This window comes from Excalfactoria chinensis, chromosome 5 (assembly GCF_039878825.1).
Source record: "Excalfactoria chinensis isolate bCotChi1 chromosome 5, bCotChi1.hap2, whole genome shotgun sequence".
Lineage (NCBI taxonomy): Eukaryota > Metazoa > Chordata > Aves > Galliformes > Phasianidae > Excalfactoria > Excalfactoria chinensis.
In genome coordinates this window covers 2,013,921-2,039,185 of record NC_092829.1, presented here as the reverse complement: position 1 = coordinate 2,039,185, position 25,265 = coordinate 2,013,921, and the positions used below count along the sequence as shown (strand labels likewise).

The 25,265-nt window shown below is 53.4% G+C and overlaps 3 protein-coding genes across 3 annotated transcripts; 2 read left to right on the top strand and 1 right to left on the bottom strand.

Moving 5' to 3' along the window:
- Nucleotides 1–15,863: 15,863 nt before the first annotated feature.
- On the bottom strand, nucleotides 15,864–16,430 carry RPS29 (ribosomal protein S29). Its single transcript, XM_072338594.1, has 3 exons — nucleotides 16,270–16,430; nucleotides 16,062–16,161; nucleotides 15,864–15,984 (listed from the first exon to the last, which is right to left on the bottom strand). The coding sequence occupies exons 1-3, from the start codon at nucleotides 16,329–16,331 to the stop codon at nucleotides 15,976–15,978; spliced, it is 171 nt and encodes a 56-aa protein (XP_072194695.1). The 5' UTR covers nucleotides 16,332–16,430; the 3' UTR covers nucleotides 15,864–15,975.
- A 1,229-nt stretch (nucleotides 16,431–17,659) lies between these two features.
- LRR1 (leucine rich repeat protein 1) lies at nucleotides 17,660–23,117 on the top strand. The gene is made up of 4 exons (XM_072338239.1): nucleotides 17,660–17,866; nucleotides 17,938–18,036; nucleotides 19,974–20,701; nucleotides 22,436–23,117. The coding sequence occupies exons 1-4, from the start codon at nucleotides 17,690–17,692 to the stop codon at nucleotides 22,692–22,694; spliced, it is 1,263 nt and encodes a 420-aa protein (XP_072194340.1). The 5' UTR covers nucleotides 17,660–17,689; the 3' UTR covers nucleotides 22,695–23,117.
- A 303-nt stretch (nucleotides 23,118–23,420) lies between these two features.
- MGAT2 (alpha-1,6-mannosyl-glycoprotein 2-beta-N-acetylglucosaminyltransferase) lies at nucleotides 23,421–24,945 on the top strand. Its single transcript, XM_072337409.1, has one exon. It carries the CDS (start codon nucleotides 23,486–23,488, stop codon nucleotides 24,815–24,817), a length of 1,332 nt encoding a protein of 443 aa, XP_072193510.1. The 5' UTR covers nucleotides 23,421–23,485; the 3' UTR covers nucleotides 24,818–24,945.
- The last annotated feature ends 320 nt before the right edge of the window (nucleotides 24,946–25,265 follow it).

Genomic DNA, 25,265 nt, shown 5'->3' with positions numbered 1-25,265 from the left:
TCCACCCCATCCACCCCATCCACCCCATCCACCCCATCCACCCCATCCACCCCATCCACCCCATCCACCCCATCCACCCCATCCACCCCATCCACCCCATCCACCCCACCCTATAATCAGCCCTAGCAGGACGAGATGGAAGTCCTTTGGTCCTGCGGTCTCTGTGCTGGTTTTCAGGAGTGCTTTAGCAGCTCGTTATCACCAAACACTCAGGGAAGAGTGTTTAATTAACAGAAGTTAGTAAAAATTAGAACACTTAGCAGCAGCCACGTTTAGCACCAGATAGCAGAAACACCGTCCTTTGACATCCTTTACTCATTGATAAGGTTTGATAAAGCTGTTAGCTTCACAGGCATTTTCTAGCAAATGAGCCATAAAATAGGATAGTTTAAGTATTATCCCTAAATAGCAAACCTTCCAATTATGCTTGAAGAAAAATTACTATATCCTGCTAATTATAGCATCTATGGCTTGGATTTGTTTGAAGAGAAGCTCGCTTGATTTAAAATAAACACCAACTTTGAAAGCAAGGTGGGGATGCAGGGAGAAAAGAAGGAAAATGAGAGATGAGAGACCCAGCATGAGTGAAGCAATTGCATGCTCCCACGTGATGGCAGCCTACTGGGACAGCCCCGTCTCCACCAGTGCCCTGAAACTGGTGCAGAGCTGGCTGCCAGGAGCATGGTGCCTCCTGAATGAGCTCCAGCATCACCCCAGCTCCATCTGTGTCACAATAGCTGCGCCCTTTCCTAGGTCCTCCACCAGCTGCATCTCCAAACTGGGACCCACAGAGTCTGTCCTACTTTAGGGGATGCTCTTCTTACTCTCCCTGCTCTGTGTCCCCCTACTGTCATAGTTAGGACCAGAAGCCCTGATGGAAACAAAAGCTGTGTGTCTGCAGATAGTGAGTGTCTCTTGGCAGTGTTGCCTGCCCAATTAAAAAAGGTTCTCCAGGACAACGATGCACCTTCCCTCATATGAGATGATAAAGGCTGCAAGTGGAGTTCTTGGAGTTAATGCTCATTAGAAGAGTGCACGGTGCCCAAACCCACACAGTGCTCAAGCTGATGCAGGTGGGTCCTCCCTGCTGCAAGCTGCAGGGAAGCTGAGAATACTGATTCACTGACCAGAATCTGGCCTCAATGCTGTCTTTTGAACAACAGCAAGGCCTTCAACCCTTCACTGCTGCTTTCCTGCATAGTTTACAGAGCGCGGAGGTGACAGGAGCCAGCTGCTGGCTCGATAGAGGAAAAGCGAGCAAAGCCTGGTTTTCATGAAACACAGAAAAGCATCACTGTGGGCTGCACATGCTGGTCCTATTTTAGCTATAAAAACCGTTATGCTTTGTCTGTGAGGTCACAGGAGAACCAATGCTGGGCTTTGCTCCATCTTTCTCTTTGCTATGGGGTCACGGGGATGAGGGACACAGAAAGAGGACAAGCACCGATTGCCAGCAGGCTGACAAAAGCACAGATGAGGCACGAGCATCCTGGCTTCATCCCCTTTGGGGTTATGTTTAAATAAAACAACTTAGAAGGAGACATCCAACCTGTTTCAATGTACTTCAGCCTGAACTGTAAGCACAAACTGGATTCCTCTGTGCAAAAGAACTGGTGTGTTGATGGAAGAAAGAGGACGAAGCCCATATCCAGCTCAGCAGCTCTCAGTGCAGATCTCCAGGCTGCAAACACAAAACCACCCTTTGGTGGATTCTGCAACAGGCTCTGTTCTGTCTGATGGTTCAGCCCAAGAAATCCCTTCTTGGGCAGAAAGCTTCTTCTGGAGAAACTGGCACCCCATGGCTTGGACAAGGCATACTCTTGGTTTAAAAGATGTCTGTATGGCCATGTCCAAACAGTGGTGCTCCCCAGGGGTCAATATTGGGACCAGTCCTATTTAATATCTTTACTGGTGACCTGGACGAGGGCACTGAGTGCTCCCTCAGTGTGTTTGCAGGTGACAGCAAGTTGTTAGGATGTGCTGATCTGCATGCGGGTAGGAAGGCCTTGCAGAGGGACCAGGACAAACCCATCAGTGGGCTGAGGCCAATGGGATGAGATTCAACAGGACCAAGTTCCAGGTCCTGCACTTTGGCCACAACAACCCCAGGCAGCGCTACAGGCTTGGGGCAGAGCGGGTAGAAATTCCTCTCCGAAAGAGAAGTCAGGCACTGGCAGAAGCTGGGCTTGGGGATCTGAAGGGCTTTCCCAACCTCATTGACTTGGTAATTCAGTGGAAAGCAAAACACAAAAGGCCTGCAAATAGAAATTGTTCTAAAATGAGCAGGGATGAATATCCATTGCAATGTTTTGTTTGGATCTGGGCTATGTGTACCGTGGACTTTCATAGCACTCCAGCACACCAAGGCTGGAGCTCTAAACTGCAGCAGCAACCTAATTTTAGCACAAAGGATAGTGATGAAGGATGCAAACAAAGTGTCACCGTTCCATAACTCCATAACAAGGGCAGGAGAATGCCAATGACCACCCCCACCATCCCAACATTCTGCAGCCCTGGTGCTCCAGCGCTGCTGCTCCAAAGTCTATGGGACTTCCTACATGGGCTGAACACAATTGGGAGCACGATCCCACTAAGGAAAGCACTAAATATTTTATTATCTACCCAACCTGCTGAGCCAAGTGACAGCTCTCCTGTGCAAACACGTTGCCCTCATCATAAAAATGCTCATACTTCTTGGATTTTCAGAACTCTTTCACGTCGTGTATATATATATATATCACAAAAAGACTGGCTATTTTGAAAGCGCTGGAAGTGCAGGCTGCTGATTTTTAATATGCATTGCATTTTATGGCTCAGCTACCAGGTTAATATGCAGTGTCAAGGATTTCAATGGGACTATATTTATAAGCATCATTAATTCATATGAGTTCATAATAATCCAATAATATGGAATTAACAGTATTCCGCTTTATCTAAGGTGCTATTAAGATATATATCATGCAAAACGCAAGGCTATTATGCAAAATGAAAATACAAAGGCAAAACAACTTTGGCGGAGCGTTATTAGTAGATGCTGAGGTGTTAAGGAAGAAAAGCACATTAAACAGAGATGGAAGCTGCATTTTATTGTGCTTTCTACATCACCACTGCTGCACAGAGAGAAGCATGACACAGCCCACCCTCAGCATGGGACCACACTGTCCCCATGCCAGCCAGCTGTGTACCCAGGGCCCTTATTAAGCACCAGAGTCCTCAGCTCCTCCCCAGACCTTGCAAAAAGGCACCAGCAGTGCTCAGGATCACATTAGTTATACAACGATACTCAGCTGGGAGCAAAAACCCTCCAGCACGCATTACTTCTTAAGTGCTGTTATATACTCTAAGAGGGAAATATTCAGGAGGAATTAGGAAAAGAGCAGATAAATGAGCAGGGAATTTGGGACTGGACTCCTGGGAATGGAAGTGGGAAAAGCCCGCAGCGCTCACTGTGAAACCTGCTGAGGATGGCAGCAATCTGCTTTGCTCCTCCGGCAACAGCTGGGAACAGCTCAGCAGCACCAAAGCTGTGTGGAGCATCACTGGGCAAAGCCCTCGTGAACGTCACCATTCACAAACCACACTTGGATGGTTTTTATTCAAGAAAGAGAAGAGAAGAGAAGAGAAGAGAAGAGAAGAGAAGAGAAGAGAAGAGAAGAGAAGAGAAGAGAAGAGAAGAGAAGAGAAGAGAAGAGAAGAGAATCAGAAATCAAAACATTCCAGCAGTACAATGTTGGCAAATGCCCTGTGTGGATTAACCTGCATGAAAAATGTCAGCAATCAGCTGTGTGGGGTGGCCACGATCTCACAACATGCAGATCAATACCTCACTGTTCAGCTGCTGGGAAACAAAGGGGAGAAAAGCAATTTCCTCTGATGGACACGGGGAGTGGTGAAGCCACCTTCTCCAAAGCCCCATGCCTATTCAGTGTCACAAGCAATGCACTGCCAACCCCAGGCTCAGCACCTTGGGCTTGCCACTAAGCTCTCCCCCTCCTAAAGCTTCCTCCCCATCTTGCTTTTTGGCTTTGGGTTTCCTTCTGTTGTTTTTATTTTGCCTCCAAACATGTTGCCACAGCAACCCCAGCACTTTATCAGCACTCAGGAAAATCCAGCTCTGATTTGGTTGCTCCATGGAAACACATCACAGCATCTTCTGACACCACGCTGAGCTCCACACCACTGTGGGCAAGACGGGGTGCTGTGACAGGACAAGGAGAAATGGTTTCAAACTGAAAGAGAGGAGATTTGGACTGTATATAAGGAAGAAGTGTTTTACACTAAGGGAGGTGAGACACTGGCACAGGCTGCCCAGGGAAATGGTGGTGTCCCATCTCTGAAGACACCCAAGGTCAGGCTGGACAAGCTGTGAGCACTTGATGGAGCGGTGGGTGTCACTGTTCATGGTGTGGGAGTAGGACCAGATGGCCTTTAAGGGTCCATTCCAATTGAAACCATTCTATTATTCCAATATCAATAAGTATATAAGTAATTACTTAATTATCATCCTGTGTTACACTTCTACAGACTCCAAAGGTGACTTGATAGCTTCTCATGAAGGTCTCTCCCGTGGCATTACTACTCCTTGCAACTAGCATTACCATGGCCATGGTCATGGGGTGACCCTCAGGCTCCTCTGAGGCATCTTTTATACACTTAATTTCAATATCCACTATTGTTCCCTTGGTCGTGACCAAACGCTGTGAATCCTCCCAGCAAAATATGCAAAAATAAACAGAACCAAAGTTCAGTGCTGAAGATAAGAGGATAACACACAAGTATTTGGCCACTCTACAAATAACCGTAGAGCTCTTCATCTTATTTTGCACAGTTTTCTTTATTCTCCCATCTGTGGTTCCCTCACTCCGCTTCCCAGCTTTCTGCTCTTTGCCAGGAGGTCTCAATGCAGGAAGGAGGGCAAAGCTCTCCTTTCACCCTCAGCTGCCTCCCCCACATCTCAACTCAGTTCTTCTCCATCTCGCTAAGAAGCAGATTTTCAGCCTGACGGAGTTTAAAATAAAATTAATATATTGGCAGATATCCACAACAGCCTCTCAGGTGTTCATATTGAAAATTATTATTTTCAACAGTTCATGGCTCATTTCTTTAAAATTAAAATTAGTGTTGTGGCAGCCGGGGATAATTTCCCAGATGCCAGCGCAGCGGAGAGCACAGAGCTGGCTGATATAAGCAACGGGGCTCTGCTGCCGTAGGACGTGCCTGGCCTTGGATTGTCCCATGTGCACACCAAGGGGTGACCCTGGTAAGGCTTTGCCCTAAGAGTCGCACTGAAATGATGCAGCTCCTACTTCAAGTATAATCTGGAAGAAGATGTTTCAAAGGACAGAACGTGTGCAAGAGCAGTTGTCCCATCCCCATCCTACCATGTTGCCTGGCCACAGCATCCTGCTGCCTCCTGCCACCCCACACCAAGCAAGACCCCATACCACACAATGCTGCTCTGTTGTAGTGTGGTCCCAGGGGCACTTAAGGCCCATCCATTCCCACCAACCCAAATAGCTGCCCTCCTCCTCTTGGCCACCCACCTGAGGGGAAGCAGTGGCAGCAGGGCTATGGGGTGGGCTGGGGGCAGAGGGATCCCAGTGGGTACTTCCTTGGTGCTAGGCAAGGCATGGTCCTGAACAAAGTGGGGGAAAGGAAGCTGAGTGGTTGTCATTCACTTGAAGAGGAAATTGAGAAAATTTCAGGTGTAAACAACCAAAAGTGAGCATAGAATCATAGAATCATAGACTCATAGGATCATAGAATCATGGAATGTCCTGGGTTGCAAAGGCCCACAGTGCTCATCCAGCCCCAACCCCCTGCTGTGTGCAGGGTCACCAACCAGCAGCCCAGGCTGCCCAGAGCCACATCCAGCCTGGCCTTGAATGCCTGCAGGGATGGGGCATCCACAGCCTCCTTGGGCAACCTGTTCCAGTGCGTCACCACCCTCTGGGTGAACAAACTGTGTGCTTTTAGAGATGCGGTTGCTCTGATACTTTTTCCATACAAGAGCCACAAAATAACGTTTTCCACAGCATCCCCATCCCCTCCTGTCCAGGGGTGCAGCCCCAGCTCCGAGCTCTAGGTGACATGAGGACAGAGTGGAGACAGGGACAGAACTGGGACTGGGACCCTTCCCCAAAGGCCAGGAACACCGCAGACTCCATGCAGCACCAAGGCCTCCTTCTGCATCATATTTTACCAGGAAACATTAATAAACAGCTCCATCTACTGACAACATCACCTCCAAACTCCAGATCCTGCAAGAGTGTCCCTGTGCCGCTGGTCATGTTCCAGCCTGGGCCAGCCCCTCACCAGCTGCCATCCCAGCTACAGCCCCAGCACAACCCCAGGTGAAGGGCAGCACCCAGGGGTCCCAAATTACACCTTCCAGTCTCCACTCCCAGGGCATCTGAGGTCACCCATGAAATACGAAGGTGATGAAGCCAACCCAAAACAAGGCAAGTTTTGCAAATTGCCCAGAAATGGCCAATTTCATACATACACCAACCTCTGATGTAACATCTTCCATTGCCTCTGAGACATAATGCCAAACTCCCCAGAGTCCAACAGAGGCACATGGAGGTGCCGCTCCTCCCCTAAATGACTCCAGCAGCAGGGTGCAGGGGTAGCTCTTCAGTGTCCCCAATGGCGCTGGACCCTCAGCTCCATCTTCTTCATGCCTAAAGGGGTAAATAGCAGCATGATGGGAATACAAGTGTCTGAGAGTCCCTCCTCCCAACCCTTCCTGACTCTATGAAAGTGGGCTCATCACCCCTTGCTACAAACATCACTGACTGCACCAGCCCAAACCCACATCCCACATATGGCTCTGCCCATGAAAGTGGAGCTTCGGGGCTGTACCGGAGCTGGAAATGCTGCCCCTGGAGCTGGGGACCATGAGGTGGCACAGGGCAGGGTGTCAGCCCAGCAGAGATCACAACCAGCGCAGAGCATGAAAATGTTCCTCATGCAATTTTAACTCTGGTGCACAAACTTAGCTCCATTCACTTGTTAAAGTTTTATGTGTTCCTGGGAGGTGGAGGGGGGGGAACCATCAGCACTGCTGGTGTTTTTTAGTTGTGTTTCCACTCCCAACAGATCCATCTGCTTTTATCAGCTCCCTGGTTGCCCTCCAAAAAAGCAGAGGCAGAAGGCTGTAAAAGAATGGGTGGGGATCTCCAACTATGATGGACTGTGGGGTGCAGCCCCAATACCACATGAGGAAGAGTTTGAGCCCCCATCCAGCAGGAGCCAAATGGGATTTGCCAGTGGTCCCCAGGGATGCAGGTACTGAGGTCACTGCAGAAGAGCTGGGCTCCAACAGCACAGTCCTTGGGCTAAAAATGCGGAAAATCAGGGAAAAGATGTGAAGCCAAACGATAACAGAACTTCTCAGCACATGCTGCCATGGACCACCTGAAATTCCCTTTGCCGTTTCTCTCCACAAATGTCATCCTCAGGCAGATGCTCTGCAGTTAAGGGATGTTTGTTTGGATGTATAAATAGTCACTGTCTCTGTTGGGGCTCCTGAGGCCGCGTGGTGCCAACTGCTGCCCCTCTGTGAGCTGTGTGCCCTCGTTTCCCCCTCAACCACCCCGCAAACAAGCGCTGCCTCCTCATCCTCCATCCCCTCACTGACGCAATGAATGAGTTTAATAAGAGGTGACATCAAGAGTTACTGCTTTCTGGATCGCGTATAGAATCACAGAATCATTAAGGCTGGAAAAGACCCCCCAGATCCCCAAGCCCAAACCCAACCCATCTCCATCATCCACGTCCCTCAGTGCCACACCTCTGTGGTTCTACATGTCCCCGCTGCCACCACCTGGGCAGGTAATGGTACTTCTACATCTTCATGGGCACCTGTGTGCTTTCCATCACACCCACCTTGCCATCCTGCAGATTCAGTGGTTTCCAGCCCGTCCTTCGGGAGGCAGATTTGATGCAGTATCCCTTCATTCAGCCTCACTCTGTCAGAGTCTCTTGAAAAGAAATAAAGCCAAATCGCGGCTGCAAACGTGGTGTTTTATGGATGTCGCAGCTTTAATATTCCTTTCACAACAGGCTGTGGACATAAGAGGCCAGTTTGTCAATCCAACCATTGCCCGGGGCTAAGCTGCTAATTCTGCTGCGTGGCTGAGGAGTGCACGAGAGAGCTGCTTTCCAGTGCCAGTGCTCAAGGAGCACTTTCTCCCTTTGGTCACTGCCGTTTCTTTTCAGTGTTGGCTGAGATGATTCCACTCACAGCTTTGTGTTGCAAATCTTTTTTAATAACTCGTGGGTTTTACTTCTGCTCGTAGCAGCACTTGCTCTTCTATGTGGTTTTCCGATCTGATAAAGGCTTTGAAGACGCTTTGGCCTTTCCTGTGGAGGAGCAGTGTCATAGAAACAGAATCATCATAGAACAGCCTATGGTGCAAAGGCCCACAGTGCTCATCCAGTTCCAAAACCCTGCTATGTGCAGGGTCACCAACCAGCAGCCCAGGCTGCCCAGAGCCACATCCAGCCTGGCCTCGAATGCCTGCAGGGACAGAGACTCCACCACTGCCCTGGGCAGCCTGTTCCAGAGCTTTCATGCAAACAGCCCTCTTAGTTTTGGCATGGAAATTGCTGATCCTGCAGAATCAGGGTAGACCCCGGGTGGCTTTACCCTGCTGGCAAAGCTCTGCTTTGGCATTCATGCTTTTACACCATTTGCAGAAGAAATTAAAGTATTCCTATCCAAAACCAGATGTTTCAGCTGAAAAGAGAGGTATGACTGTTGGTCTCAAATGGTCTATAGCAGGAGCACTAAAGCAACCAAAAGCATATCTCCATGATTTACATCACCCTCCCCTCTGCTTCTGAAGGTTCAGGTCCAAAGCCAACCCCAAATCAAGGTGAGTTTACAACCGTGCTTGGAAGCAGCCCCAGTACATCAGTTGTGTGAGAAAGGTGGGATTTTCCCTCTGCCAAAAAACTTTGAGCAATAACAGAGGTAAATGGCTCCTCAGTGAGCACTGAAAACAAGTTTGGCTCTAGAATAATCCAACTCACAGATGGACCACCTCAAAAAAAGAGTGTTACCAGCGAGGTACAATGAAAAATGGCACTGTTCTATTTGGTATATGATGAGCAGAATCTCCCTGCTGTTCCTAGAGAGCTGGCTTTAGCAGGTACAACTGTACCTGCAAAATCTTCATACGTTGCCTCCAGGCAAGATGCTTACCTTCTTTTCCTATCCTGATAATAATTTTTTTCCATATGTTATAGCTGTTAAAATGTCGTTTGCACTCCCCTGATCAGAGGACAGGCTTTGTGGCAAGGAAGAGCCTGGTGATGGGACATGGATGCATTAATGCACATCCCAGCACTGGCAGCCAGTGCGCTGTGTGCTGCACCTCTAAGCACAAGAACGTTTCATTGCAGTAGCCCCTGCTCCTTAGCACCATCCCCAGAAGGCCCCACAGCTGCTGCCCGCAGACACTCCATCTCCTGGAAATATATCAGTTTTCATTTCAGCCCTTCTATCTTTCACGCTGCAGTGACTTAAAACCAATTGGCTTTTCACCTTCATTAAGGCAGCTCACCCCTTCCAGCCAAGCCAAGCCCAGAAGCTCCCTTCTTTCCCATCACTTATTCTCCCTTCCACTAGACACATGAAAATTAAAACCAATGGGATCCAGCATCTGAGCACTTGCCCTTTCTCCATGGCACTCTGCCCACAGGGTGTGAGGTGGTCTCCCAACACCCCAAGACAAGGAGACTCCCAAACTAGCACACTGTCCCTCAGATACATGAGTTACATATCATGCAGTAGAAAAGAGAACTGAAGATACTGCTTGCTCAGAAAGAGGGAAAAAAAACAAACCCTAACAGCATGTAATTTGTTACAGACCACCTTTGGTGGGTGGGTAACTCCTTAGGGAGGAAAGAGTGCATGAAATGAGGGGCTGCGGGCACAGCAGCAGCTCCCACACTCCAGCATGTGGTTGTCCATCAGTACTGAGGTCCCTGACATCCATAGGATGAACAGGACTGCACCAAGCCAGGGCTGAGCATGGCTTGTCCTGGCTCCACTGCTCTGGGATGGATCCCAAGAGGGGTCATCATCCACCCTGCTCTCACCTCCAAACCAGTTCCCATCACTGTGGTGTTCCTGTGTCTTCCCACAGAAAAACTGGGCACGTTTTAAACTGAGGCATGTTCTAAAGCTGTATTTCTCATGGCATGAACTCATCCTCAAGCAAGTTGTGCGTGAAGCTTTGACGGCAGCAAACCACTGCCTGCTGTGCTAGGTAGCTTCACAAGTAAGGTCATTCTCTGCAGGGAGGAAGCCCAAAAGCACACAGCCCAAAGTATGGCCATCAACACCCTCAGACAGGGAAAGAGTGAAACTCTGTGCAACTGTGCTGCAGGAGCTCATCACGTAGTGCCACAGGCCCGAGGTGATTCAACACACTCGATGATGTTTCACTGAGGTTAATTTAGATTCAAACATAATCGATTATGGGGATTTGGGACAGAGTTATGTCATGAATTTAGCTGACAAAGGCTGGATATTAGGAAACTTTTCTTCTCTGAGAGAGCGGTGCTGCAGTGGCACAGCTGCCCAGGGAGTGGAGGGGTCACCATCCCTGGGGGTGTTGGAGAGCTGTGGGGATGCGGCACTGAGGGACACGGGCAGTGCCAATATTGGTGGCAGCAGATGGTTGGACATGGTGACCTCAGAGGTCTTTTCCAACCTTAATGGTTCTGTGATTGTGTAAGATCTATTATAAATGCAGTTGTAAAGGAGGAAAATGTCTGCTGGCTTGGGAAATTTAGAGATACTGAACAAAGTATTTGACATCTGTATTAACTCGAAGCCCCAAACGGGCTGAACTTGTTTGCATTCCTTCAGCCTTATTACTGGGTGAATTTACCTTACTGATTCTATGAATCTATAAGCCCCCACCCAGCACCACCAGCCGTGCAAGGCAGGCTTCCCTTTAAAATCCAAGCTGGAAGGAACCCATAGGGATCACCAAGTCCATTCCAGCCCCACACAGCACCACCCAAACCCACACCCTATATCTGAGAGCAGCATCCCAGTGCCCTCCAAGCCCCAGCAGCTCCAGGCAATGCCTGGAATAAAGTGAAAACTCAGCTAGCAGGGAAGATGTTGATTTGATTTTTAAGTTTGTTTAAAGCAGTTTTAACTCTAAACAAGTAAACATTTATAACCGAATAAATAGTTTTCAGTTTAGTCAAGGAGCATTCAGTGGGTGTTGGCATAAATATTCAGTTATGGAAATTATTTGATTAAAATAGATTTTACATGCCATAAATAAACATTGTCTGCAACAAACACACACTCCCAACAAGCGTCGCGAATTAGAGAGCCACTGATGCCTAATGCCAGCCTTGGAAAATGTTTTATTTAGCAGCACTTCTGCTCACCACGCTGCAAGCCAGATCCCATCTGCCTGGGCTTCTCCAGGCATTCATCTCACTGTACCATGAAGGGGAGCGGGGATGAGGAAGGGTGATGCACACACAGCCAAGGGCTCCTCCGGGTGCTGGGATGGAGCAGGGGCCAACAAAGTCACCAAACATGGGCCTGCAATGGGTGGGCAGCACTGCAGGGTCAGCCCGGTGTTGGCTGTCTGCAGAAATCAGGGTGAGGAGTGTGTTCCAGCCAAACCTGCTGCTGGGCTGGGAGCTGCGCTGGGAGGGATGCTGGCCTATAAGAGCAGGGTGTGTAGAAGAGCAATGTCAGAGCATTGAAGCACATTAAGTGACACATAGGTGGGGGCTGAGACTTTTCCAATGTATTCATAAATAAATGTCCCGCAGGTTGACGAGTATTTGTGGTGCCAGCTCGGATGAGGCCCCTCTGCACAGCCTCAAGGCAAGAACTGAAAAGGTGGTTCTCATCTCAGGCTGAGAAATACAGGAGCTCCCGGCCAGCCTTGGCAGAGGGCTTTGCAGAGCTGCTTCTGCACAGATCCAGCAGGCAGACTGCGCCACCTAGCTTCTGCTTTAACACAGGCTGCTGCCGTGAGCGCCTGGCTGTGTGCTGACATCTGCACATGGGGACACAGGACACAGCGTGGGCACAGGACCCTGCTGTGGTGCTCAACGCTGATCCTGGAGAAGCACAAAAGCGTGCACAAGGACCACACAAGTGCAGACATAGAACCATAGAATGGCCTGGGCTGCAAAGGCCCACAGTGCTCATCCATTCCAACCCCCTGCTGTGTGCAGGGTCACCAACCAGCAGCCCAGGCTGCCCAGAGCCACATCCAGCCTGGCCTTGAATGCCTGCAGGGATGGGGCATCCACAGCCACCTTGGGCAACCTGTTCAGTGCGTCACCACCTCTGGGGGAAAAAACATCCTCAAAAGACACCTTCAAGCAGTAGCAGCAGAAGGATCAGCTGTTTTTAATAAAAAAGCCGTAGCTCAGATGGGTAGCAGTGGCCATGCCAATGAATACTCAGGTTGAGGATCATTGCAGCTCTGACAGCCTCCTGCACTGACACCAGAGCAGCCCTCAGTCCCTGAGGCAAGGAACTGGAATTAGCCGAGGTGACAAGAGCTCCCTGGCACACATCCCGAGATGCTACAAGAAGGAAAACAGCCCAAAGGCCACCCCCAGCCTGCTCCCACACCCACCTGCTGCCATGCAGCAGCTCCATGGCTTGGGCTGCAGCTCGGTGTGTGGACAGGGAAGCTGTGCAGGAGGCCATTGGGGCACAAGGACCCCCCACAGCACCTGTACTGCTGCATCCTACCCGAAGGAATCGTATTTGTCCTATCTGAGCGTGTCAGGCAGCTTCATTTTTCTAGCCTCGGGGTGAGTTCAAAAGCCAATGTTCTACCCAAAGCTTTGCAAATTCCTCTCAGAGCCTCTGATAATCACAGATTTTATCTGGTGCATAATCCAATGCAACGCAGTGCTTTTTTCCTATACTCCAAATCCCATATAAACTCTATTTCAGCAATTGGAGCTTCATCTTTTTCAAACCAAAGCTATCAGTAGCTTTTACTAGGCTCCAAACAGGCAATGTTATTTCCCTGCAGGAAAACATGTCTTAGCTGTTCGCTATTAATGCAAAGTCCTTAAAGAGTGCTTTGATTTTACCTGTTCTTCAGGGGAATCCGCAGCTCTTTATAAATCACTTTGCTTCCAAATAAGTTTCAGCTTTGCATCTGTGCACCTTCAGAGCCTGTAACCATCAACTTGAGGAAGGAAAAGAAGGCAGTTTTCACCATGAGCTCAGCAAACTCCAGCTTCTGGCACCTAACATTCTCCATACACCGGCAATCAATACCCGGTTTAGGCAGCAGGAGGTGTAAAGGCGCCGCAGTTTGTGCTACACCGCCTTCCCAGTGGGCTTAAAAGATGGGAGCTGCAGAATAGGAACAAAACAAGAACATTTCCTGTTCCCCAAATTACCAAGTGACGATATAGCTGGTTTAATGTGCACAGAGTAATTCAGAAGCATCTTTAGTTCTGTTTTCAGGTAGGAACACGCTTCTCAGTTGGCATCCCTGCTGGGCAGCTATTGGTACAGAGCTTTTTTTATCACCATTTTCCATCTCACAACTAACACGTGCTCAGCCCTCAGGCCCAGAGCCCCAGCAGTGCTGGAGCTGCACTATTCCCTGCACCAGCCCCCCTCATGGATCTAAATGTTGGTTTACATTGAGAAGTTCCCATTAAGGCCCCCCCCAGCCCTTCCCAGCTTGTTTGGATCCTCAGACATCACCACGTTGGGCTGCAGGAGGCTCAACACATCTGGCCAGCACTGTGATGCAAGACGGTCTGTGTGACATTTGGAGAGCTGGTGTATTATTTAAACAGGCAGAACCCTGTGGGAATGTGCTCAGTCTGATGCGTTATTGCCTCGAGGCAAAGGCAAGATGGGAATCTTCTGGGCAACAGCTCCACACAGCCACCTTTCAATGTCCAGATCAGGATTTTGCTATCAATTGATCTTGTTTAGTACCCCAGAACTACCTGCTCCTTCCCTGCAATGATAACAGCATAGCAGTTCTGCAGATAGCAATACATCTTTAGGGGGGGAAATAAGCTAACCCTGTCTGGTTGTTTTAACTCACTTTTACACACTTGGTGCTACTTTCCAAGTACTCAACGAAGATCCAAGCTACCTTCAGGTAACTCCCAAACCGCTCTTACCAACAGACAGCAGCAGCACACTGCAGTGCAACGTTATCTGGCCGGCTGTTGGGAGAGAGGCTGGAACGTCCCATGCTTTTGCTGCCAACCTGCAACATCACCCCCACAGCCTTTCTGCTTTTGCTGTAGACACACCTCAAGCTCCTGCTCAACACGCTGTCAGAGGTCCCCAGCAGGATGCTAAAGCTCACCAGAGGCCACAAGCCACGAAGTCAGACATATCTGCCTGCTTGACAGCCCCGTGATCTTGTGACCACACGATCTGTCACATCCCAACCTGCATCCGTCCACAAAGAAACATGAACAAGATTCCTCCACTCTGCAGTTCAGAGAGGTATAAAGGTTGGGGTCTGCTGCCCTTCTCCACCTCAGAAGCAAGGCTTTAATAGCACGTGGTACAAACACTGCAGCCACCAGTGCTGCAATACATCCCCATTCCAACACTACCCCAGCTCAGTTTCAGCACTCAGCTGGAAGGCATTGATCCATTTGCCAATTCAACTGCCTCTGTAAGGGAAACGTAAGGATTCCCAGCACACCCAAAAAGACAAGCATCTGTTGGAGCACATCCAGAGAAGGGCAATAAAAAGGATGGAACATCTCCCCTGTAAGGGCAGGCTGTGAGAGCTGGGGCTGTTCAGCCTGAAGAGGAAGCTCCAAGGAAAGTTCAGTGTGAGTTTTCTATATACCTAAAGGGGGTTTGTAAGAAAGGAGACCCAACTCTTCACCAAGACACACTGTGGCAAAGGGAAACGGTTTCAAACTAAGAGGAAAATTGGCATTGGATATAAGGACGAAGGGTTGTGTTGTTTTGTTTCTTGCAGTAAGGCACTGTCACAGGTTGCTAGAGAAGGTGGTACCCTGGGCCTGGCAGCACCCAAGGTCGGGGTGGGCAGGGTCTGAGCATTAGATGGAGCTGTGGGTGTTCCCATTCACTGCAGGGAATGGCACCAGATGGCCTTCAAGCGTCCCTTCCAACTCGAAGGATTCTGTGGAACACACCAACACAGACCAGAGCAGCAATAGAGCCCCAGGAGCCCTATTTATGTGTGTGAGATGACACCAGAGTCACCAAGCAGCCAAGAGCAAGCAGGCTGCATCCCTAGGGCTCAGAAGCACCACAGGATCACAAAACAGACCGGTTTGGAAGGAACCTCAAGGATCAAGAAGCTCCAACCCCCACCAGGCAGGGCCACCCAACTCCCATGTTTACTAGATCAGGCTGCCCAGGGCCCCATCCAACCTGGCCTTGAACACCTCCAGGGATGGACGGGGCATCCACAGCATCTCTGGGCAGCTGTTCCAGCACCTCACCGCTCTCAGAGTAAAGAGATTCCCCCTGACACCCAACCTCAATCTTCCCTCTTTCAACTTCAATCCATTTCCCCTTGTCCTGCCATTATCGGCCCTTTCAAAGAGTTGACTCCCCTCCTGATTATAGGTTCCTTTCAGGTACAGAAAGGCTGCAATGAGCTCACCCCCAGCCTTCTTTTCTCCATGCTGAACAAGCCCAGCTCCCTCAGCCTGTCCTCACAGGGGATGTGCTGCAGCCCCCCGATCATCTCCATCTAAGGCATCACCGGGTTCTGTCTCACTGAAGCCTAAATAACCAAGACCAGCCCACTTAGACCAACCCAGAACCCAACCCAGGCAGTGAGACACAAGCCCTAAGAACAGACACAGGAAGACACAGGTAGATGGGGCAGGGAGGCCATTTATTGAACGAAGCTGCCCCGCGGTGCTGTAGGTGGGTCGGGGAGGCCCGAGGAAGCCGCAGGCTCAGCCGTTGTCCTCATCCTCCCGCGTTCAGTCCAGCTGCAAAACAACGACCACAAGTGATGCAGCAGTAAGGTTACAAAGCAAAGCCCAGCCCGGCGCGGCGCGTTGCTGACCTTGATGAAGCCGATGTCCTTGGCGTACTGGCGGAAGCACTGCCGGCACATGTTCAGCCCGTACTTACGGATCAGGCCGTGGCGGTTGGAGCACACGCGGCTGTAGAGAGAAGGGAGCGGTCATGGCGGGTAATGGCGGAGCGGGAACCCCTAGAGAGCAAAGGATACCGCCACCCAACAGCCCCAACACCCCGGGACGAGCACCGACCACGACCGGGATCCCTGCCCGAACTTCCTGGGGTGGCTCCAGTAGAGCTGCTGGTGTCCCATGCTGCCTGCCGCGCGCACAGCCCAGAGAGAAAGATGGCGGCCCGCGCATGCGCTAATCAACCCGGGCCGGCTTCCCGCCCTGCACCGCGGCCCTCATGGCGCACGGAGCGCAGGCGCGGGAGAGTTGAAGGCGGCGCGTGCGCAGAGCGAGCCGCTCCCCCTCCCTCCGCCGCGTGACGTCAGCGCCGAGCAGAGCTGAAGTGGCGGCGCTGCGGTTGTGCCGCTGCCGGGCGCGGTGGCGCACGCCTGTAGTCCCAGCTACTCGGGAGGCTGAGCCCGCCGGATCGCTTGAGCCCAGGAGTTCTGGGCTGCAGTGCGCTATGCCGAGCGGGCGTCCGCGCTAAGGCCGGCATCAATATGGTGAGCCCCGGGGAGCCGAGGCGCACCAGGTTGCCTAAGGAGGGGTGAACCGGCCCAGGTCGGAAACGGAGCAGGTCAAAACTCCCGTGCCGGTCAGTAGCGGGATCGCGCCTGTGAATAGCCACTGCAGCGTAGCCTGGGCAACACAGAGAGACGCGGGTTCCTTTTGCCCGCACCGCAAACGCTTTTGCACCACCCGCGCCCCGCAGCCCACCCCGACCCCTCTATTTTGCCCCGTGAGTGCAGCGCCTCCTGCTGGCGGCATCGCACCGCGGTTTGCTCCGCAGCGCCTCCTGCTGGCGGCATCACGACACTGCCGGCTCCGCAGCGCCTCCTGCTGGCCCAGAGCGAGTCGTGCAGCTGCGAAACCTCCGCCCGCCCTTATTTATTCCAGCCATCGCCCCTCGCACGCCGTCACCGCGCCGCCCTACGGGCAGGAGGCGCTTTAATTCGGTATTTGTCTCAGGACCCGAGGAAATGGCCGCAAGTTGTACCAGATGAGGTTTAGACTGGACATGAGAAGGAACTTTTTCTCCCACAGAGTGGCCAGGCACTGCAATGGCTGCCCAGGGAGGGGCTGGAGTCGCCATCCCTGGCGGTGTTCAACAGGCGTCTGGACAGGGAGCTATAGGAGATATAGTTAGGGGATTACTGTAGGTACGGCAAAGGGAGGACGGTTGTGCTGGATGATCTTGTCGCTCCTTCCCACCCCTGTCATTCTATGTCCCTATGATTCTGAATGCCCCCAGCTCGCAGCCCGTCCCCGTCCCGCAGCTGTGGGTCCCGCAGAGCCGCGGGGCGGGTTGGGATCCCGGGGTGCTTTTCCAGCCGGGACCGTTCCGCGCTTTGCTGCTCTACGGCTCCACGATCTCCGCCCCGCCGCCAGGTGGCGCCCGCTCCCGGCAACGCGGCTCCGGCCGCTCCTCCCTTCCCTCGCCTTCCCTTCGCGCCCGGAAGAGCGGCAAGGGCGGGAAGGGAAGGCGAGGGGAGGAGCGGCGATGCGGCTGCAGTGCGAGGTGGAGGTGCTGAGCCGGCTGCTGCCCGCCTGCGGGCTGAAGGGCCGCGGCCGCGGTACCAGAGCGCTGCTCTCCCTCGGCCGCCAGCCCGGCCGGGAGCGGGGCGGCGTGTACCTGATGGTGTGCACGGCGAGGGACCGGGCCGGGGTTCGTTACCAGGTGAGGCTGAGGGCTGGAAGGCCGCGCGGGTTCCTCCCCCGCCCCGCTGAGCGCCCGCTGTTCCCCGGCAGGTGCGGGACAACGTGGAGCGATTCTTCACACGCTTCGTGGAGGAGGGAAAAGCCACCGTGCGCCTGAAGGAGCCCGCCGTGGATGTGTGCCTCAGTAAGGTGGGTGCGGGTACAGAGAGCGGCCTGGGCTGCAAAGGCCCACAGTGCTCATCCAGCTCCAACCCTGCTGTGTGCAGGTCAGCAACCAGCAGCACAGGCTGCCCAGAGCCACATCCAGCCTGGCCTTGAATGCCTGCAGGGATGGGGCATCCACAGCGAAACCCTTGTAGCCGCCTGTTGCTGCGATCAGCCCCGTCACAAACTAAGTTGAGACCAACAGTCTGCACCATTATTATAAAGTCGGTGTGTTTAGTGGGTTTGCGTTGGGCTTTTTGCCTTCAGCAGGTCTGTGCCTGCTGCTCCACACAGCTGACAGCTCCATAATCTCCGGTTGCTTTGTCATCTCTCATTGAGCTCTGGAACACAAGATTGTGTGCAGTTGAAGTGCACTAATTCAGCACTTTGACGTCTTTTCTGCAGGGCAGACATTGGGCTCGTGGCAGAACATCACTTCCTGAACGCTTCCAGATGATTCTTTTTGCTTTTTTTTCCCCTCTCTTGGTATTTTTCTCAACACATTCTTAGAGACATTATGGCTCCTTTATGGAGGTATTGTGGAGGGACTCTGTTGTAAACACCCAGAACACAAAGCACCCTTAATTTCAACTCAGGTGAACAGTGTAAACTTACCTAAACATCCCAGTGTTCAGCTGCAGAAGGAAGGTACTTATTGCATCTCACACCAAGGCAGCCAAGCAATATTGCTTGCAACTTCGTCCCATCGATGAGCTGTTTTGCTGGGACTTTACACATCTGGAGTAGTTTTTGTCTTTCCTCTCAGCTTTAGTTTGCTCCTTACTTGGGAACATGGCGGCTCTGCCTGTAGTTGGGGAGAGCTGCATAGTGTGTCCTATCGCTATCCACCCTCTGCTTATGAGGATGGGCAGTGATAGGACAAGGGGGATGGTTTGAAACTGAGACAGGGGAGGTTTAGGTTGGATCTTAGGAGGAAGTTCTTCCCCCAGAGGGTGGTGACGCACTGAACAGGTTGCCCAAGGAGGCTGTGGATGCCCCATCCCTGCAGGCATTCAAGGCCAGGCTGGATGTGGCTCTGGGCAGCCTGGGCTGCTGGTTGGTGACCTGCACACAGCAGGGGGTTGGAATGGATGAGCACTGTGGGCCTTTGCAACACAGGCCATTCTATGGTTCTATGATGTGTTTTAGCCTGGCTGAGATAATAAATGTGAGCAGTCCTGCCAATCCAAGTTTTTGCTGTGCAGTTTCCCCTTCTAAGGAGGATGCCCCATCAGGATAAGTAGATGTGTGTGGGATAATTAAACCTTTGCTTTCCCTTCAGGTGTTGGTGTAATCTGTCCTTTCATCACCTTGCAGGTTAGGCACATCACAGTGTGTGGGGCTGTTTTTCTGTACTTTCTATTCAGCTGTGAGTTCTGTGCTTTGTTCCTTTTCTGAGGGCCAAAACACTGTGTTGGATCTGAGCTATTCAAAGAGGTTTGTTTTGCATGCGGTTGGCTCTTAAATGCTGTAAACAGCACATGGATAGAATGAGCCTGAACTGTTTCCCCTTTCATTGCCCTGCTGTGTTGGTATCACCTGATGATTATGGCTGTTTGTGAGGGTGGGCAGTGACAGGACAAGGGGGGGTGGATTCAGGCTGAGGTGGAGGTTTAGGTTGGATCTTAGGAGGAAGTTCTTCCCCCAGAGGGTGGTGACGCACTGGAACAGGTTGCCCAAGGAGGCTGTGGATGCCCCATCCCTGCAGGCATTCAAGGCCAGGCTGGATGTGGCTCTGGGCAGCTTGGGCTGCTGGTTGGTGACCTGCACACAGCAGGGGGTTGGAATGGATGAGCACTGTGGGCATTTGCAGCCCAGGCCATTCTAGGGTTCTGTGTGTATACAAAATAATTCCAAAAGTTACTGTACAAATGAGTGCAAGAATAATGAACTTTTAATGCCGCGCTCGTGTTTTCCTGCAGGCAAATGCCAGCAATCTAAAGACTTTCCTTTCAGCTGTGAGACTGGCTCACCAAGGCACCGATGTTGCTGCTCTCCCACTCTCAGCTTTGGTACCAGCAAAGACCTCCGAAGTTGAGAAACCTAAAACAAAAATGATCATCACTTCCAAAAGGGACTATCCGCTCACCAAGAGCTTCCCCTATTCCCTCGAACACCTCCAAGCTTCGTACTGCAGGCTGGCTCGGATCGACACGCGTGTGCTGTGTCTGAAGAAGCTGCGCAAATTAGACCTGAGTCACAATCACATCAAGCAGCTGCCAGCCACCATCGGTGACCTGGTGTTCCTTCAGGAGCTGAACCTGCACGACAACCACCTGGAGTCCTTCAGCAGCGCTCTGTGCTGCTCTACCCTTCAGAAATCGCTCCAGTGCCTGGACCTCAGCCAGAACAGAATTAAAGCTCTTCCCATTCAGTTCTGCCAACTGCGAGAACTGGTGAACTTAAAGCTGGATGACAACGAGCTGATCAGGCTGCCGTTCAAGATGGGCCAGTTGCATCACCTGCGCTTTCTGTCAGCAGCTCGAAACAAACTGCCTTTCCTGCCCAGTGATTTTAGGAAACTCTGCCTTGAGAACTTGGATCTCTTTGGAAACCCTTTTGAACAGCCTAATCCCCTCCTTCCCAACATACAGCTGAAAATACCATTGACTCTGTTAGAATGTGCTGCGAGAGCTACTGTAAATTACAGGTAAGGGTGGCTCTATGGGCACACGTTTCGTTTGCTCTGTCTCAAACCCGCTCAGCTCCTGCTTTGGATTTTCTCCCGTTAGTGGGAACTGCTCCTCACGGTGCTCACGTTGCTTTGGATTCTGCTCGTCCATTAGTGCTGTTATGATGCAGGACAGCACGGGTTCCAGCAGCAAATTGGGAACTTGGAAGCCTTTAGAGAATGCTGCAGGTTGGAATGAGTTGTATCCACAGGATGAGGGCTCCATCACAGAGTGTTCCTGCCCAGCCATAGGAAAAGGTTCGGCTCTATAACCCTGAGCTGCTTCCAGCTTTTTTATATGGAGGAGCTGATGTTACAGCAAATGTTATGGCTCAGGTTGTGTGTTCTGTTGGGCTCTGGCTTGGAAATCGCTTTCAAACATGCTTGCCCTTCATCTCGTGCTCATATATAAACTGTGCTAAAACCACGTGGGAAAAATCCAGGCCGTAGCTGTCCCTTCCCATGTGAGAGCAGCACTGGCAGCACGTTCCCCTGTGCCACACAGCACTGAGGTCAGGCTGCTTTGCATGGTGCCGTGCACGAGCTGAGCAGTGTCAGGAAGAGGCGTCCCAGTGAAGTATTGCTGTGCTGGCCAGGCTGCTGCGTTTGGTGCTGGCTGTTCTCTGCCCTCACAGCACTCGCAGCTCTCACTGCGTGTCTGCTACCATCTGCTGCCATTCCCACTCTGCTCTTCTGGGCAGAAAGGGAGCTGGACAATGGAAGAGTCACGGGTACAGACGGGTGGGGAGAGACAGCTGAGGTTCTCCTGAGGTTTGTGTTGTGCCCGTTCCTGCCTCGGGGGTGGGGGGAGCCCAGGAATGCTGGGCTGGTTGCTCAGCACTGTGTGCTCCAGGTGTGGGCAGGCAGGGCACACCCTGCAGGTGAGGTGAGCAGCCAGGCGTTCAGGTTCAAACCTCGCCCGCTTCTGACCTTACATAAGGCACAGCGGGGATGCAGTGTCTGCTTGCTGCTGCGGGGGGCTCAGCAAGGTGGGGGCAGCAGTCAGGCCCTGCTCACTGATCAGTGGGCTGCCAGCTGTGATGGGGCACTGTGTGCAGGGGCACTGTGTGCAGGGGCTTCTTACACGGAGCGGACTTGCTGAGTGGGATTATCTTCACACCCAAAACTCTTCCCCCACACACCATCAAATAGCAGGTAGGCCATGCATTGTGTCTGACATCCACTGGGTGTGAGTTAATGAGTAGGGAACGGGAGTGACAAGAAGCTTGAGATGGGCAGGAAACGAAACACAAAAGCAAACATTTGGAAATCAATCTTCATAGTGACATTCTGGGCACCAGAGCTGTGATTGTGTTTGTCCTGACCGGAAATAGGGCTGTCCTGAAATGGAGCTGGTGACAAAACCCACAGGAGCCACAGGTATGTGGCTGATGGGACACGTAGTGATGTGAGTCAGCCCTGCTCGGCCAGTCCTGTGTGTCGGCTGCAGGCTTCCCCACACCTGGAGGTTAACGCGGCACTCGGGAACTCCCTGTTTTGTGCCCCCAAAGCAGTGCTGCCAATGTAAACAGGAGCGATTCTGTTGTGTCAATGGCAGCATCGCCTTAATATGAGACCCTTCATTTCTCCTGAGCAGCACTGAGGGCTCACAGCCCCCCCTGCAGGAAGCGGCCACGTCTGAGCTGTGCTGGTCGGTGTCAGTTTGGCGCTGAGTGATGCTGGTTGGTTTCACCTCCTGCTCTTGTCCAACAGGATCCCGTACTGTTCCCAGCTGCTGCCATCCCACCTGTGTGAAGACCTGGAAGTGGCCAAGACCTGCCAGTGCGGGAGCGCCTGCCTGAGCAGCTTCATCCAGGTGACGGTGACCATGAACCTGCACCACGTGGCTCACACCGTGGTCCTGGTGGACAACATGGGCGGCACGGAGGCGCCCGTCATCTGCTACTTCTGCTCGCTGGGCTGCTACTCCCAGTTCCTGGACAGGTACCTGCAGAGCAGCGCCGACCACTGACGGCCCAGCGGGTCTCCATGGGAGCTGCAGGAGGGTCCTTCATCGCAGCCCTGCATGGAGGGGACCTGCTGCCCAACTGCTGCGCTGCTGGAGCCTCTGCCAGGAGCCAGAAGTGTTTGTAGGCTGAGAACAAACTCCTGCTGGGATTTGCCCTTCCTCCTGCTGGGTTGTGCCCAGGAAGGGCCCTGTTGTTTTGTACTGCAGGAATCTCTTTGTAATGGAAACACCTTTTCCAGACCCACGGGCTGTGCTGTTTCCTTCAGTGCTGTGTGGGCTCAGTCCCAGCACTGGGAGCTTCTCGGTGTGTGTCGGTGACGTCTGGGAGCCCCGGCAGCTCCACACGCTGCTGCCTGAAGGTTCCTCAGCTCCGTTGTTTTCACGTTCCTGTGCGGTTGTTATTAAAAGCTGAAACCTCCCCCCGGCTGCGGTGTTTCACCCTTATGATCCCCCGCCCCGCACCCACGTCTCGGTGCCGCATCCCGCGGTCCCGTTGCGGTCCCGTAGCCCCGCAGCTCCCGTTGCGTTGGAGCGGGGCGGTGCAGCGCATCGCCGCCGTCCGGCCGCTCCCGTCCCGTCGGATCCCCGCTCCCCCCCCCCGCAGCTCCGCCCCGCCGGAAGCCCCTCTCAAAATGGCGTCGCCGGCGGCCAATGAGGAGGCGGCGTCGCTGGACGCGGGCGCCCTATGGCGGGCGGCGACGTGTGAGCGTGGGGCGGCGGCGGCGCGCACACGCGCGGAGCGGGGAAGCGGGAGCGGCGGCGCCGGCGGCAGCGCGGCCGCCGGCGGCGGGAGGATGAGGCTGCGGATCTACAAGCGGAAGGTGCTGCTGCTGGCGCTGGCGCTGGCGGCCTGCGCGCTGGTGCTGTGGGGAGGCGGCGGGACGGGCGGGCGGCGGAGGCAGCAGCGGCAGCAGCAGCGGGGCGGCACCGGGGAACCGCCGCGGGTCAGCGAAGCGCCGCGCCGCCCCGCCGGCTCCGACAACGCCTCGGCCTCGGCCTCCGCCGCCGCCCCGCCGACCGCCGGCGCCGAGAACGGGACGCTGAGCTACCGCTCGCTCGTCTACCGCCTCAACTTCGACCAGCCGCTGCGCAACGCGGGGCGCTTCCCGGCCCGGCCCGGCGGCCCCGACGTGGTGCTGGTGGTGCAGGTGCACGATCGCGCCGAGCACCTGCGGCTGCTGCTCGAGTCGCTGCGGCGCGCGCCGGGCGTGGAGAACGCGCTGCTGGTGCTGAGCCACGACCTGTGGGCCGACGAGCTGAACCGGCTGGCGGCCGGCGTGGACTTCTGCCCGGTGCTGCAGGTCTTCTTCCCCTTCAGCGTCCAGCTGTACCCGCGCGAGTTCCCCGGCCGCGACCCCCGCGACTGTCCCCGCGACGTGGGCAAAGCGGCGGCGCTGCGCCTGGGCTGCCTCAACGCCGAGTTCCCCGACTCGTTCGGCCACTACCGCGAGGCGCGCTTCTCGCAGACCAAGCACCACTGGTGGTGGAAGCTGCACTTCGTCTGGGAGCGCGTGCGGGCGCTGCGGGATCACGCCGGGCCCGTCGTGTTCCTGGAGGAGGACCACTACCTGGCGCCCGACTTCTACCACGTGCTCAAGCGGCTGTGGGCGATGCGGCAGCGCGACTGCCCCGACTGCCAGCTGGTCTCGCTGGGCTCCTACGCTCTGGGCCGCGGGGGCTTCGCCGGCCGCGCCGATAAGGCCGAGGTGAAGACGTGGAAGTCCACGGAGCACAACATGGGCATGGCCTTCGGCAGAGACACCTACCGGCAGCTCATCGAGTGCACGGACGCCTTCTGCACCTACGACGACTACAACTGGGACTGGACGCTGCAGCACTTGACTGTCTCGTGTCTTCCAAAGTTCTGGAAGGTGCTGGTGCCCGAAATCCCCCGCGTGTTTCACACGGGAGACTGCGGGATGCACCACAAGAAGTCGTGCCGGCCGGCCGCCCAGAGTGCCAAAATCGACTCTCTGCTGAGCAGCAACCAGCAGTTCCTGTTCCCCGAGACCATGAGCGTCAGCAAGAGGTTCTCCATGGCCCCGCTGGCCCCGCACGTCAAGAACGGGGGCTGGGGGGACATCCGGGACCACGAACTCTGTAAGAGTTACCGCCGCCTGCAGTGAGGAGCGCGCTGCAGCCTTCTCCTTTTGGAACTGCCCCGTCCCGCCTTTTACAGACACACACACACGTGTGTCGAGAGAGAAAAACAAACAAAACGAGCATTTATGAGTTGGTTTCTGCTTTAATACGAATAAACGTTCATGGCAAAGGTGTCCCAAAACGTTCGTCTCTCGTGTGCTGAGCTCAGCTGGTGCGGATGGCTGCGCTGTGCTGCGCTCTGTGCTGCGCTCTGTGCTGCGCTCTGCTGTGCTGACCTGCAGGAGAAGGAGGAGGAGGAGAGAGCCCTGCAGAAGCACAGCGCTGTGCTGCTCACTGACACCTCGGCTTCTTGTTCTGCACCACGTCCCGGGCGCTGTGTTGCCTCCCTGCGATCCGCAGCGCCGGGCGGTCGGCCGCGTGTTGGTGAATATATGAAGGATAAAAGAAGTGGTTGTTTTTACTACGATGTAG